The sequence below is a fragment of the Harmonia axyridis genome, chromosome 6 (genome assembly GCF_914767665.1).
Source record: "Harmonia axyridis chromosome 6, icHarAxyr1.1, whole genome shotgun sequence".
Taxonomy (NCBI): domain Eukaryota; kingdom Metazoa; phylum Arthropoda; class Insecta; order Coleoptera; family Coccinellidae; genus Harmonia; species Harmonia axyridis.
Window position 1 is genome coordinate 27225068 of NC_059506.1, and position 16930 is coordinate 27241997.

Consider the following 16930-nt stretch of genomic DNA (forward strand, 5'->3'; position numbering starts at 1 on the left):
TTTGAAAATTCACGTAGAATGATCCATATTTTTTTTCGAACACTAAAAATTTTAATGACGAACCCGTTATATTCACGTATCTATTTGTATTGAAATTATAACGTTATTTAATTTCAATTGTATCACATCTAACTTTCAATTAATGACGAAACATAGATAAATTTTAAGGAATGGTAAAATTGACAAAAAAAAACTAAATTGTAAATTTTCATTCTTCATTTGATTGGCAAATATTGGTTAGAGAATATTTTCATGCAGTTTCTATTAATTATGATAATAACTTGTTCACAAGTTCATTATTAATTCGAATGTTTTTTTGTCATAGGTCTCATTGAAAATCTGAAATTAATAAATAAGTCGTTGATGATGTGGAGTTTACTAGTCAAAATAAGAGCTAATGTTAGATCTTTTTGGCTCCTGGAATATTCAAAAATAACAAACATGTAAGTGAAAAATCAGTTTTTCAACCAGATCGTAATTAAATGGAACTGTGGAGGGGGGAGACATAAGGTTCTCCTCCTTCGCCATTGGAGACATACTTAGTGCAACAGAAAAGAGGTACTCCCTATGGTTCAAGGAATGAATAATGGGAACAATAAATTATGTCAGGATCAAGTCCCTGCAGAATTGACTCGAAAGAGAGATTTGGATAGGGACTATTTGAGTAAGCAAGTTCAAATTATTATAGCATCGTATTTGCATTTTAAATATTTTTGATTTATTTTTTGCGGATTTGGCGACAGAGAAATAACTGTTGATTCACAAATTATGATTGTCTAAATGTTATCACTATTATCTCTGGATTAACGGATCATTTCAAGTATGGTAGATGAACTGGTGAAGAAAACTTGTTGATGAATTTGAATAGTGTATCTAAGTAAATATAATGGCAATATCATAAGACAAAAATAATATTTAAGGAATCCATGCAGTATATGAAGAATTTAAACTTTGGGGTTGTACTGTAACTTCGAAAATTGGAACCAATTTATCAGCCAATGTGTGAAATACTTTCAAAGGTCACTATATTAAAACTGTTCATGACATGAGTGATTGATTAAACTTGTATGAAAAATATAGTCCTATTTGTTCACTCAATTTTTCCAACTTTAAATTGTTCTTCATAAATTATTATAATGTCATAGTGTCTGTCATTTAATCGTTGCGGGTGTCAAGACTGCAAAATGAAAAAAGGTTGATTCAAAATTTAATTTTTATTTCTAATTGATATCTTTATCAAATGTTGTTAGTATTAGTGACATTCGTTGAAAATATTACAATGTTGCAATGATTTATTATGATCCTATATTAGTGTGTATTAATACTAATATAAATAAAAAAATTTAAATTAATTAGAGAAGCACATAGGTACTCGAAGCCGGGTTCGTCCTTGAAGACAATTTGTGACAGTTATCAAAAAAATTTGAATTCAAGTGTCTCTATAATATTTAACTTGCTAATCGACATCAAACTAACCTTCCAGTGCATTTTACTTTTGCTTTTTCCATGATCAATATTAATTGATTAAATTCATTATTAATAAATTAGAACTTAGGAAATGTACAATTATCTACAGTGGGGAATGTAAATCGAAAGGTTTCAACTGGTTTTGGAATCATCACGAGTTTTATACCGATACAGGATCTTTATGAATTATTGTAGCTTCACATCGGTTGTTGAAATATTTTTTATACCTATCGCGGTCCGGAAAAAAAATTCGAGAAAATTGAAATTTTGAAAAAAAAATTCTTCTTATATTTGTTTCATTCAATTGTAGTGTGGAAAAACTGAAATTGTTGGAGTAGAAGAAATTTTATTCATACAATCAATATTAAATTCAGTCAAATAATATTTACAATCGAATTCACCAAGCATTCACATTGGTCTTCAAATATATCGGTACTGAGATATGGGATTGTGTTTTGTTGATGCAGTTCCTGCATTCAACTTTTAATCATTATTCAAAAGGGGACTGAAAATCTGTAGTTTCATATTTCAGCTGGTTGACATAGTATAGATCGCATACTAACTTTTACTGCTTTTCACTACTATTCATTGAATAACGATTTATACAGATATTATATAAGTTACGATTGTAATAACCGACATGGATTCCATGACTTCACTTTTCCAACTACTCATTATTCTTATTATAATCCAACATTATTCTATAAAAACATTCTAATTAATCTTCTTAATATGAATTCACAAACTTTAATCAAAATTCCAACAAGAATTATAAGAATGATGATGAATATGAAATTTACCGTCTCCTGTAGAAAAACACTCTTGCTGGAGATCAAGTTACCTAAACTGAAGGTAAAATGAAGACGAGAGAATTCTTAGAAATTTTGAGAAAAAAAGTCTATTAGACCCGAAACGCTGTGTTTTATAGATACAGGGTGTTTTTGTAGTGCCAATTTTTGTGTTGATTAAACGAATTTATCGGTACCTCATGAATCGTTGATACATACCGGAAAAATGTACAATTAAACTATTATTAATTGCTTGCTTATTGGATCCTTCTGATAATTTTATTTGTCTGAGAATTTCGAGGAGATGCTTTGAATTTTTTTCTGGAATCGGTAGCACACAAGATAAAACTGAGTACTAGATTAAAGTTTATTTTTATTCTTTTTAAAAAAACCATTAGTCTTTGAATAAAAAACGGTTGGAAGAGAAAATTGTAATTTTTTCATACTTATTCAAACCTTCGTATGAAAATTATTTTACTCTTTATACAACGCAGATACGACTTCTTTTTGTTTCAAAATAATCGCTCATTTCTTTGAACCTTCAATTCAGGAACACCCTGTACATATAGGTTATATATATTTTAGAGTTTCTGAGGCAACTGGTTGAATTCGGATCTAATATTGTCCATGACTAATGATACTGATAGGTACTAATTCTATGAATTTAATAGCCTTCTCCATATACATACTTCCAAGTGCAGAAACCTTCAGAAACAGTTTTCTACTGTATGCGCATGAAACTATGAAATAAATTACCACCTACATTCAGATTTCCTAGCTTAATGAAATTTAGAGAAATTATAATGGGAACCCCAACTAAACAGAAATCATTTGGCGATTTCCTAAATTGTTATAATTTATGAGAGTTTTTATACAATGTATATAAACTGTTGTTGACTAAATGCCTTACCTCTCTATGATTATTTGTTGAATGAAAGAATTTATCCCCGAATATAATATTATCTGAACTGAGCGTGTAGGACAAAATAAGTTGAATGGGCGACGAAAATGGTCCTGTGTGTAGAAATAATTACCAATATGTAATGAAATTAAACAATTAGAAAATTGTCTTCAACAAAATGACCAAGCAGATTTATAACAAAAATATTTTTTTAAAACTCCAAGTTCCTAAACAAACATATGATTAAAAACCATAACCTCAAAAAAAAGGTGTAAAGATCTTATGAACGACCGCAGAAAATGCCACTAACAACTATCACAGAACAAAAAACATATATTCGACCACTTTATGTTCAATAATAACAATCTTTCTTAAATTTTTATTAATTATTATGAGATGGCAATATGTGTAACTTAAATTCTCTATGTCACTTCTAAGATTAACAAAACTATCAATATTTTTTCGATACAAACCATCTCGGATATCACTTTTTTTTATAGTCCCTCTTTCTATCTAAAATGCAAACATTTTCTAACTTTAAGTCAAAATAATGACCCGTAGCAAGTTACAGTATCTGACAAATTTTAAATTATCTAGGTGATTGACATCAGTTTACTGGACAAACCAGAAATTAGTGGTATCTTCACATAATGGGTGTTATCTATAGTTACATTCCGTTTTTTGGGGGAACTATTCTCAATAAAATCGGCTCTCAACCATCCTAAATTATACTTTCTGAAAATGGGATCACTGAATCTTTCAACCTTCCTGACCTCTCTTTCATTATATTCATTTTTTGATGTAATGGATGCAGAGAGTGAAAATTCATAGTGCGGTTTGTACTTGTGGGCTTTTTGTATGAGTCCTAACCTGACAATCATTAGGATCTCTTAAGAGTAGTACATCTAATATATATATATAAGAATTTTATATATCATGCTATATATTTTTGAAACAGGGAAAAACATTTTATTCGTGATGAAAATTTATGTGGTTTACATTTAAAAAACACAACAGTGTATTATAAATTGAAAACTGATTGCTATAGAAACTAATGATATCACGATGTTTGTTCCAAAAATTACAATTTTCTTCAAAATTTTATTTTTCACCTGTTTTTTTTTAAATCTTGATATAAAAAAAATTCTATTGTACATGACGATAAAATCGCATTATCTTCTCAAGCATAATGAGTGCTTCGACGTTAAAAGTAACTCTCAATGATAAAGTACAAAATTTATCGTCTTGTAAAATAAATAACTAATATTGATGATTTTGTTCGGTTCAATGAATATTTTCAATAAGCATATTCATTATCTTATTGTTAATTGTTCTAAGAATTACTAATTATTTCTAGTTTTTCAACATTCACCTGAAATATCTATTCATTGCAACGTTATCGTTAGTCAAAAACGATTTATTCAATCAGGGTAATATTCAAAAATGCATATTCTGAAGACTTTCATGAACATTCGGGAAGATTAATTTTGTATAGACTTGAGAAAGTATGTGTTGATAACATCATAATTGAGAAAAAATTGTCTGAAATCTAATGTATGAATAGAATAATTCAAAAAGGGCGAAGTCTTTATGTCTTTATAATAGAGGAGTATATTGTACAAAACAGTGACGACGCTCGAGGGGTAGCGGGCAGAGGGGCCGCCCGCCCTGTAAAATTTAAAATTTGATTTACTAAGCCAGAAATATTTACAAGATCAGCATAACTATAATTTTCGGGCCAGTTGCTTTATGGTGTTACGGCACTCCCAAGTCAGCAGAGACCCCTGACAGCACGATTCCAGGGATCTCAGCGTGGCTTGGCTGTCCGTGGTGATGTAGATATGCGCCCCTTTGAGGTTCATTTTGAGACACTCCTGGGCGCATACATAAACAGCCATTATCTCGGCTTGTAGAATCGAGGGCTCACTTCCCAGGGCTTTAGAGATCCTCAGTCTAGGTCCATATATCCCAATGCCGGTGCCCTTCTCTGTTTTTGATCCATCTGTAAACCATATGGATGACTTTTTGTCTAGACGATTTATGAAACTTATTGAACTATGACGGTCATTTATAACCGTTTCAAAGGGCGTTTCAAAATCGTAGGTGGTTGGCATAATATCTGATGGTTTTGCGAGGAGGTTTGAATCTAGTTGATTCAGTATCCTCATATGTCCAACCCAGTTCCCAGGAAGGAGCTTTCCATTATGGGAAATCCTTATTGCTTCGAGCAGGCTACATTTCCTTACATGTAGGTGTAAGGGAGGCAAGTCTAGTATGACCTCCAGCGCTGCCGTAGGAGCTGTGCGCATAGCTCCTGTGACACCAATGCACGCCAGCCTTTGCATTTTCTACAACCTGATGCGTGTGGTGACCTCCTCGGTTTTTGTCCACCATGCTAGAGATGCATAGGTGACAATAGGGCGTACCACCGCTGTGTAATAAGAGGAAATAAGGTGACTCTACTATGGGTACCAGGGCACTGTGGGGTTGAAGGAAATGAGAGAGCGGACGAGCTTGCAAAAAGTGCATCTAGGTTAAGACCTGCAGGACCTGAGCCTTTCTGTGGGATAGGAAAAGACCAATACAAAGCTGCGGTCCAGCTATGGGAGTTGAACAGTAGGACAATCCACTGGTCTAACACTCCTAGACTTGCTCAGGCAAAGAAATTCGTGAAGATTTCACCTACTTACACCAGAAAACCCCTGAAGCTGTCACGAGCGGAGCTTCGGGTGATGGTGGGACTGCTGACGGGGCACTGTCGGTACAAACATCATTTGTACCGTATGGGTAAGTCAGCAGACGAGATTTGCAGGCTCTGTGGATCGGAAGTAGAAACTTCTGAACACTTGATATGCAAGTGTCCAGAGCTGGCTGGCCTAAGAACCATTCACATGGGCAAGCCGGTCCTGGATACCAGAGAGGTAATGGCCAAGGCCCCTAGGGAGGCTGTCAATTTTATTAACGTCGTTGACGACCTCCCTAGGTTTCTATGAATGAGTAGGGTAGTGAACAAAAGATCTGCATGGTCGCAGTTCCCGGAAGGCTCACCGAAGCAAAACGACCCCAGTTCAAATAATAATAATAATAATAATAATTTTCGGGCATTATTTCGATTTACTTTGGGCCTACCAAAAAAAAATCCGGCTCGCCTTTGTTTCCCCTGTTGAAAGCTGGTGTCGTCATATTTTGTATGTAAATTTTAACCGAAATGGGACTGTTGTCATTTCGTAAAAATTTCATGAGTCTTGACTCATCTTGACTCAACTTTAATCCATATAATAAAGGTTTCAACTTAAGAAAGTATGGGTGACATAAATAATGAGAGAAATTTTTCTGAAGTCAAGTATGAATAGAATGATTTGAAAAGGGCGAAATCTTTATAATACAGGAGTTAATTTTACAGAAAAAATATTTTGTATTTATATGGGGGGTGTAATTATGTCGTAATTCGAAAGTCAGGAAGAATTTCTTTTCAACCAGAGTCTTTACTTTCAGTTAATCCATATAATAAAAGTTTCAACTTCTACAGAACTAATGAAGGTAGTTGTCTATCGGGTGTCCCAAATTCGTTGTCTAGTGAGGGAATCTCAGAATCCCTTCGTCCAGAGAAAAATGACTCTTTCAAGGAATAGGTTTTTGAATAAATTTGGTGGAAATCGCAACCTTATTAATTGAACTGTTTTCAACCTACACGAGAAAATTGGAAAACGGCGTGAAATGAAAAGTTCTCATAACTTCTTTATTACTGGTACTATAAACATGAAACAAAAACATTCTACATTCTATTTCTTTGTAGGATCCATTGGTGTTACCTATCATTTATATAACATGTTATATATTTTTGAAAAAAAAATATTTTTTATTCGTGATAGAAATTTATATGATTTACATTGAAAACAACACAGAACACAATAAATCTCATCATAATCTGGATGTATTAATAGCTATACTTCCCCGATAGTTAGAGTTACCAGTATTGTAATGAGTAGTATCCGAAAGATAATTATATAGTAAGAGTTAGGAACCACATTTCTTCTACAAGCGCATGAAATACATTGAAACTCGAATGATTTGATTAATTATTTATTTACACCTAAATGACGTACGTAATTTTTCAAGTCGTTACCATATTTATCTAATTATTGGCGTTAATTAGGTTTTGAGTACATAGAGACTTGACACAATTCAATGTACTCTTTTATATTTTGATATCAGTCGACTCAAAGTGTACCAAATATTATTTCTGTAGCATGAGTTGACCCAGGAATTTAGAAGAATAATAAATTTATTCTGGAAATTTCATCAACTTACACCTCAAACAAAAAATTTTCAAATTCTGCAGAATATCAATGATATCTGATATTTTAGAATGTAAAATTAATTTAGTATCACGTACAGGTTAATATACTCTGTCAGTATATATTACCTCTGTGACAAACTATGTTTATTTGTTGAAGTTCTCGAATAAACTTTATTATTATTATTATATTATATTATCTTCAGGAATCGAATAAAAAATTTAATTTGAAATGCGAAAATCTTTTGAAAAGACCTGTTGTTCACTATTTTTCTCCGAATTGAAAAAGATTTTTCCTTAAATGCGCCAATAAGGTTCATCGATACAATATTAGCCCAATCGATCATACCGTATTTTTTTTTCTACTTGCGTTTGGAAGATAGTACTTTTACAAATTCGTGCGGAAAAAAGCCCTGCTATTCACTTTCCGCACGCATATGCATGCGGAAATTGAATAGCAAGGGTTTTTTCCGCACGCAAATATTGAAGAGTCGCATCAATTATAAAATTTTGACATGTCTCTGCGTCAATCATAAAATTCAAACGGTTCTCTATGCGGCTGAGCGCGCTAAAATATAATTTCTTATAACGTCAGTCCGTATCAAGAGGAAAACTCTCCATGAAAAAGGAAAAATATTGTTCCTAACTCATGTGGAAAGTGCATTTTCCGCACTCGACAGCTTGACCTTGCAGTCTCTTGCGAAAAGTATCACTTTCCACACTTGTTAGGAAAATAACTATTACACAACAACTCTTGAAACATTTTTAGTGGCTTTTACAGATTTTTTCAAAATTTATTCTCATAGCAAATTCCCATCACAAGATATTTAACATAAATTTAAAATAAATATTCCACTTTGAACTTTCCATGATGTGATATGCTAATTCTGAAAGCAAATCTACGGGGTGATATTTTTTCTGGAACTGCGCCTGATTCTTTCCTTCAGAACATTTTTTGGTGAACCAATGGTAGTTTCCAGAAACATAAAAAAATATTTGATGCAGTACTACACTTTTTGATTTCCTGTAGATTTGTCGTTGGATCATTGAAAAATTGCAAAGAATTCTCTCGTAACCCTCAGAAAAATCCAAATTACTATAAAGATCCAGTAAATAAGCTGTGATGAACGAATTAATAAGCTTTGGTACCTTTGATAAGCTTTGGTACCTATTCACTCACTCTGTAGCGAAAAATAATGAAGAACCAATAATTTGGTAGCGTTTGCGAAACCATGTTTATAGGACTTTTTTTCTTGAAATTGTCCCAGGAATCTTTCATTTCAGATTCGAGATTTTTTGTTTTTATATAGAATAACCTTTTCAAGCGACTTGCAGAAATTAAAATAGATAGCATAACATAGAATTGCATAAACGTCTGATAGGCTATCCCGGTGAATCACCCTGTATATGTAAATAACAGTTTAAGTTTTACTTTTAAAATTCATAGATCGTTTTCTTGAACTATAATGTGAGATTTCATGAAGAATCAATAGTCTATATTGTCCAAACTTCTTTCTGCAACCAAAAATTCCGCAAATTAACAACACATGTAAAAAAAATTACAAAATACTGCAAAAGATCAGTGACGAAAGCGTTTTGCTTACTCATTTGTATTGTGATGGTGAAAAATATTGTATTTCAAATTGTAACAAAAATTACTTCTGTTTTTAAACGTGATATCAGAAATTCAATAATAAAAACATTAAATTTAATTATTGAAAAATCGAAAGAAAGGAAGTTAATTTTTAGGAAATCTTGTTCCTTTTCATCTTCAATTCAATTGCAAAATATTGGTGGAAGAATATTTTCAAGCAGCTTCTTCTAATAATACAAACATGTTCATGACAAATTATTATTCATTTGAATAATATTGACAAATAACGGTCATTAAAATTGGTTGAATAATATTGAAAATAATTGGTCGTAGATAAAGGAGAGTGTAGAAGTCAAAATGATAGCTATTTAACATTCACGAAAGTATTCATCCGAATATGAACTACCATTATTGAAATCTGCAAAAATCTGACTCAACAAACATGCCATAAGTAACCAATCAGAATCTTTCAAATAGACCCCACTGAGATTAAATTGTGGAGGGGACAAGGGTTATTTCTCCATATAAGTTGATCTTAGGCAAATACTCCGGCATTGTTTTGTAACGAGTATTGGCCTAGAGTGTTTAAGTAAAAATCTAGTTAAAATGACTTCCTCAGGACTTACTGTGGGAGATTTCTTATCCGAAATAGAAAAGAGACCCTCGCTCTGGTATGAGGAGGAATCAGAGGAAGCAAGCTTTCTATGGGACGAGGTGTCCAGAGAACTCAGTCGGAAAAGGCAGTTGGAAACCGAATTTTCGGGTAAGCAACTTTAAATTGTTTTTCATAAATTATTATAATGTCGTAGTGTCTGTCATTTAATCGTTGAGGGTGTCAAGACTGCAAAATAAAAATGGTTGATTCAAAATTTAATTTTTATTTCTAATATCCTTATCAAATGTTGCTAGTATTAGTGACATTCGTTGAAAAAATTACAATGTTGCAATGATTTATTATGATCCTACATTAGTGCGTATTAATACAAGTATAAATGGAAAATTGAAATTAATTAGAGAAGCACATAGGTACTCGAAGTCGTGTTCGTTCTAAGAGACTATTTGTGACAGTTATCAAAAAAATTTAAATTCAAGTGTCTCTATATTATTTTACTTCCTTATCGACATCAAACTAACCTTTCAGTGCATTTCACTTTTGATTGTTTTAGGAACAATATAAATTGATTAAATTCATTATTAATAAATCAAAACTGGGGAATATGCTATTGTTTTGTAATCTTCACTAATTTTTCACTGATACAGTATCTTTATGAATTATTGTAGCTTCACAGCGGGTATTGACATATTTTTAATTCATATTAAATTTTAATTCATTATTATCATTAAATCAAATGACAATTGAAATTTTTAATGAAAAAAAATTCTTCTAATATTTGTTTCGTTCAATTGTAGTATGAAAAAACTGAAATTGTTGGAGTAGAAGGAATTTCATTTAACAGTTAATATTAAATTCAGTCAAATAATTCAACAATTAAATTCATCAAGCATTGATATGCTCTTCACTTATATTGGTATTGAGATATGGGATCGTGTTTTGGGGCTGCAGTTCCAGCATTCAAATTTTACTCATTACTCAGAAGAGAACTGAAAATCTGTAGTTTCAGCTGGTTGGGATAGTATAGATCGAATAATAACTTGTGCTTTTCACTACTACTCATTGAATAACATTTTATACAGATATTATTTAAGTTACGGTTGTAATAACCGACATGGACGTCATCATTTTCATTTTTTTTTCATCATTTCAATTTCCAGCTACTCATTATTCTCATCATGACTCGAAACTATTATATAACAACATTCTAGACTAATCTCATGCATCTGCGCAGCAGATATTCCGATTCTTTATATTTATTTGAAACTAAACGAAACCTAAATTCTAAGTATTAGAATTAAGTTTCTTTTCACATTTTTTTGAAAAACCAGTGGTCCACAAATAAAAAAGGTTTGGAAGAGAAAAGTGACACTTTTCCATACTTATTCAAACCTTCGAATAAAGATCATTTTATTCTTTATACAACCCTAATACGACTTTTTTTTTGTCTTAAAGTATTCGCTCATTTTCGTTTGTATCTTCAATTTAGAAACACCCTGTACCAGGGCCCCCGCAACCGCGCGTGCAACGCGTGCACCGCACGCGGGCGCCACTCTAAAAGGGCGCCAAAACCTCTTATAGACCGCATGAAGAACCGATGGACCAAAGGTTTTCGAAAAAGATTCTTTCAAATTTTTTTAACAATTTTTTTTTCCAAACTTCTTTCTCGCAATTTATACAAGTTTCCGAACGTCGCAATCGGTATGAAATAGCCAGATATTGGTTTACAAAAACGCATACTCGATGCTAATCCTAGAGCATTTTTTGCGCCATGTGCTGCACACAGCTTAAATTTAACTGAGAATGATGCTGCTTAGGTTTCAAATGAAACAGTGGACTCTTTTGATATTGTTCAAGATCTTTATATATATTTCTCTAAATTCACAAAAAGATTGGAATGTTATAAAAAGCATGATCCTCAGTTACATCCAAAACCCCTAAGTGATACTAGATGGTCAAGTAGAATTGATGCTAAAGTTTCATTTTATTCAAATATGTGATAGCCTTTTAGAAATAGCAGAAAATGATACTTTTAACATAGAAACTAGACATAAAGCAAGTTCTCTTTTATTAAATATTCATTCTTTTAAATTTATTTGAAGTATAATAATTTCTTATGATGTTTCATTCCAGATTAATATTGTAAGCAAAATAATGCAAAGTGTAGCGATTAACATTAAAGTGTGCCAAAACTATTTGAAGAATTTAGTTGATCATTTCAAAAATTATAGGGATGATAATGTTCTCGAGGAAAAAATTTCGGAAGCTGGAAAACTAGCGGCTGCTCTTGACATAGATCAAGGTTTTTCTCTATACTGTAAGACGAAAGTATAAACCAAAATTGTTCGATTATGAACAAACGGATGAGGCACCTCAAGATCCAAAAATCGCTTTTAAAATAAATTTCTTTTTGAAAATAATTGATCAAACACTAAGTTCCTCAAATAGTAGGTTTGATATGATATCTGATTACGATAACGTTTTCTGTTTTATTTGTGATATTCCTAAATTGAATGATAAATTTCTATTAAAATGCTGTCATGCTCTTCAACAACAGCTTACTTCTTCTCTAACGAATCTTAGTATTGCCTCAAGAATCCTTCTCACATTACCTGTGTCTGTTGCTTCTGGTGAGAGATAATTCGCTAAATTGAAAATAATTGAAAACTATTTGAAGTCTACCATGTCATTAGAAAGATTTTCTCGATTGGCAATCTTAGATATAGAGCAAGAGATACTCGATAAAATTGATTGATTGATAAAAAAATTTGAAACAGCCAAATCTAGAAAAACATCCATTCAATTTCGGGATTGATCCAAATTAAATGTTTATGCCTTTATGAATAATTTATAGAAGAATACAGCTTAAGTTTTGAAACACATTTAAAATGTATTATGTTACAACTAACACCATAAAGTTCTTAAGGCAATGAACGTTGTTGATAGATTTTCAACCATTCTACACTAAACTCTTGAAAAAACAAAAAAAAATTCCGATTATCCAGCAGTGCTTTTCTCCACCTACCCCCTTTAAGGGGCGCCAAAATATGTTCCGCACGCGGGCGTTGATGTCCCTTGCGGGGGCCCTGTCCTGTACATATAGGTTATATATATTTTAGAGTTTCTGAGGTAACTAGTTGAATTCGGATCTAATATTGTCGATGGCTACTGATAGGTACTAATTCGATGAATTTAATAGCCTTCTCTATATACATACTTCCAAGTGCAGAAACAGTTTTCTACTGTATGCGCATGAAACTATGAAATAAATTACCACCTACATTCAGATTTCCTAGCTAAATGAAATTTAAAGAAATTATAATGAGAACTATTATTGTGTACATGAAGAGTAGAATAAATAATTTCAATGTAGATGCCTCAAACAAGGTGCCTACGCACCTTCGAGGTAAAGAATAGTTTATTGATTTACCTTTGTATCCATATTTAGATTGAATTGTACTCAAATATGTTTGGTATAAGAAACTGTACTCTGAAAAATGTTTTAATTTTCCTCAATAAACTTATAATAATAATAATAATAATAATAACTCTAATTGAACAGAAATCATTTGGCGATTTTCTATATTGTTATAAATTCTAAGAGTTCTTATAAAATGTATATAAACCGTTTTTGACTAAATTTCTCATCTCTCTCTTTCTGGCTCTTTTTATGATAATTTGTAGAGGTGATTTGAAATGAAGGAATTCATCCCCGAATGTAATTTTATCGTATTCATTACCCTTCAACTGATACTGAACGTGGAGGACAAAATAAGTTGAATGGGAGAAGAAAATGGTCCTGTGTATAGAAATGATTTCATAAAATTCGAAAAATAAATTCGGCATTTGATGTTTGTTTCTATTTCTCTCATTTAATTGTAGTGAAATATAAGTTGATGGAGTACTTACATTTTTTATTCATATTTGCAATATCAACTTCCGTCAAACAACAAAAATTAAATTCATTTAAACTATAAGTCTCCAAACTTCAGCTGAAACTAAATATGTAAGACAAAGTGAAATAGAACATAAACATTGCCCGTTGTATAAAAATAAAATATAAAGAAAAATTTCTCAAGGATTTTATTATCTAGATCGTGCTATTTACTTTGTAGTGTTCGATTTGGTAAGACACAGTTGAATAGCTACCACTATAAATGTCACTTGGCTTCTTCAGTCGGCAAAAAACTTCAATATCTGCACAGTGAGAACAACTACTTTACAGAAGCCTTTGTTCTTTGAGGGTGTTCTTCGTATAATGGTCTCCAAGAGGAAATTAAGACGGCACCATCTTTGGGTGCATTCTGCGGATGATTGAATGTCCAATTCAGAGAAATGTGAATGATTATATTATTGTTGTGTTGATTTTCTATTTTTTTCACTAGCCGGGTGCTAAATGAATTTTATTTTTATTATTATTATTATTAATTAGAAGGAATCACCGAAACTAACTACTTCATAAAATGACGAACATGTAAAGAAAGATATTCCAGTATAATTAAACTTTTTCAGTAGGTATTCAAGATTTTCACTTCATTGCCCAAATAATGAACAAATCTAGCCGAAAATTTATAATCTGTCTTAGATTTCAAAGACAATTGAATTGAATTTTAGGATATGTTCGTGCATAATTCTTTATGTTAATTTCTATGATTTATTATATTCCAGGTTTTCAACTCAAACTCTTGTGGGTATCAATGAGGAAAAATTTCAATAAATTCAAAGCTCACATAGAGAAGAGCATCCTTTATCAAGATATGGATGATTACCAACAACCGGAAGATCACTTTCCATTCGCCCTCGACTTCCTCGATGACAAATATCGACAATTCAAACAAAAAATATTCAATGGGTTCGATGAACATGGTGAACCCATTTATATTGAGAGTGACGGTCTATCTCAAACGGCTGATGAGGATAGTAATACCGAGTGCATCGATTATTCCAGCTCTACTTTTATTCCTAGCTATGCAAAGGTTGGGAATGTCGTCATTGACCTCACAAAGTGTACATTAAATGACCTCCATCAGCTCCTTGAAAGAGAAGATCTCAGTAAAGATAGAACGGATTACTCCGAAATCCTAGAAGCAGTAGAAAATCTCATAGAGACGGAAAATTTTCAAAATGACAACCTGGGAAATGACGGCTGCATATCATCATGTGAAAATAACAACCCCGAAATGGTTGATGTAAACAATGAAAATATGAACTATGTTGTTATGGGAGATGAAATTGAGGTTGGAAACATAGTGGATATAACGTTTAGTGGAGGACGCCCAGTAGAAAAAGCTTATGAGGTACAAGGAATTCCTGATCCTTTAGAAATTCCAGTCGAATTACCAGGTCCTTTAGAAATTCCTGTCGAATTACCTGGTCCTTTAGAAATTCCTGTCGAATTACCTGGTCCTTTAGAAATTCCAGTCGAATTACCAGGTCCTTTAGAAATTCCTGTCGAATTACCTGGTCCTTTAGAAATTCAAGACCCTCCTGCTGAAAATCATATAGAATATGTGGAACTACCAGAACTACCAGAACCAGCGAATGAACTACAGAAACGAGAAAATATGTGGCAGATGGTCTCGACTTCGCTGAAAAGAAAAAGAGCTGAAGAAAAACATACGCCTAACAAGAAATGTATGTATATATTAAGATAGAATGTCAGTAAAATTGCAATAGAGCGTTTGATAAAGCACTGCCTCTACGTAATCGTCGGAAACTATTCATCAATGACGGTTCATTTTGATATCATAGACGTCATTTCGAAATTTATTGATATATTGATGCGTCATTCTAAAGACCATATAACTATTGTTTATAAATAATCGAATTTGATTAATTATTACATCATTATTGTCTGGCAGTTTATGTATGGATGAAAAAGTCTTTATCATTAATATCCGAATGATTATTTTAAATACCTACGATGAAATATTTTTTCAATATTCGTCTTGAATATTTTATATTTCTGATAAATTTATAAAAAATGCTACAATTATTAATTTATACGAACATGTTATTTGTTAAATTGCTCGAATTCGATATCACTGAGATATTGAATAACTGTTTTTCATGTTTTCCTTGGATTTTCTTTGGTTCTGTTGATGAGACCAACATAAAACTCTTTAAAATTGTTATATTACAACTGAATGCAAATTTTACCGTTTCTCATAATTATGAAGAAAACAAAATTTTGATCGGCTATAATTACGAAACACCTAGTACCATTATGCCCATAAACTATTTCTATCTTGGCGTTCATGAATCGAACATACCTTGAAATTTTTACTAACGTCCATTCAAGAGTTTTCGTGTTTACGACTGGCCAGAGAAACGTAACTGAATTGTGACACTAGACATTCGGAATTCTTCTGCATCACCAGGCAGATGAATGATTAATTATCCAGACCTTAAGGCATATCTTACAGTTACCTTCGTTTTGTAAAAATTGCTTTCCCAAAAATCATTCGTGGAGTCCAGAGGAAAAAAATTATTAACGTTACAAACGCCTTCCTGGCTAAAATATACCTCATAAATGAATATCATTTTCAGTTCAAAATCATTGTATATGCACATGTGAAAATCATATCCTTGTGATATATAAAATGATGCCAAAAATTAAATATTGCAATTTTAGTGGTACCATTTTTACTAATGACTGCTTTATTTCAAAACCTAATACGTTTCCATATTTCTAGATAATCCATCTCCAGCAATGAAAAAATGTTTGTTCCCTGAAATGTTTTGAAACTCACACAAAAAAGGTAAGTTCAATAAGTAAAAAGGTTTGTCAATAGCTTGATTATGGATTTTGTGATTAATTTCGAATTTAACTACTCATTCATTTTCAACCGTTCTAGATAATGTAATATATTATCCAAAACGAACTCTTATATTCCTTCATTTATATTGCATAGATATTTTGTTAATCGATTGTCGACTTCAGACTAAATGTTAGTTTTGTGATTCTAGTGGGCAGTAGTAATCAATATTTGAATTTTTAATCAATGTTTAGGCAAATGCTGCAACTGGCTATAGACATCACAAAATGACATCAATTATTTTCCTCAATCAGAATTCTTTATATTTTTTTTTTTAAGTAGAATCTCTAAAAGTGATCATTCATTACCAGTTCTTGGGAACTAGCCATGTTAATACAAGGCCTGAAAAAGTTTGACAAATATGTATTAAATATTAAAGTAACGAGTGAAAATGGAGCTAAGAATAACATCTTCAACTTGGAATTAGACTCACAATTCATATAATGAAGTAT

General features: G+C 31.9%; 2 protein-coding genes across 2 annotated transcripts in view; one reads left to right on the forward strand and one right to left on the reverse strand.

The window, feature by feature from the left end:
• The window catches only part of LOC123682738, a 387699-nt gene that overhangs the window by 191680 nt on the left and 179089 nt on the right, over positions 1-16930 (reverse strand). The window lies entirely within an intron of this gene.
• On the forward strand, positions 332-16413 carry LOC123682735. The gene is made up of 4 exons (XM_045621503.1): positions 332-664; positions 9667-9810; positions 14329-15294; positions 16356-16413. The coding sequence occupies exons 1-4, from the start codon at positions 568-570 to the stop codon at positions 16403-16405; spliced, it is 1257 nt and encodes a 418-aa protein (XP_045477459.1). The 5' UTR covers positions 332-567; the 3' UTR covers positions 16406-16413.

Excerpts from the sequence above, each read along its gene's own strand:
- LOC123682735 (XM_045621503.1), top strand. The coding sequence starts at position 568 with ATGGTTCAAGGAATGAATAATGGGAACAATAAATTATGTCAGGATCAA. Across the intron at positions 9,811-14,328 it reads GTTGGAAACCGAATTTTCGG|GTTTTCAACTCAAACTCTTG; the intron begins GTAAGCAACTTT and ends ATTATATTCCAG. Across the intron at positions 15,295-16,355 it reads ACATACGCCTAACAAGAAAT|ATAATCCATCTCCAGCAATG; the intron begins GTATGTATATAT and ends CCATATTTCTAG.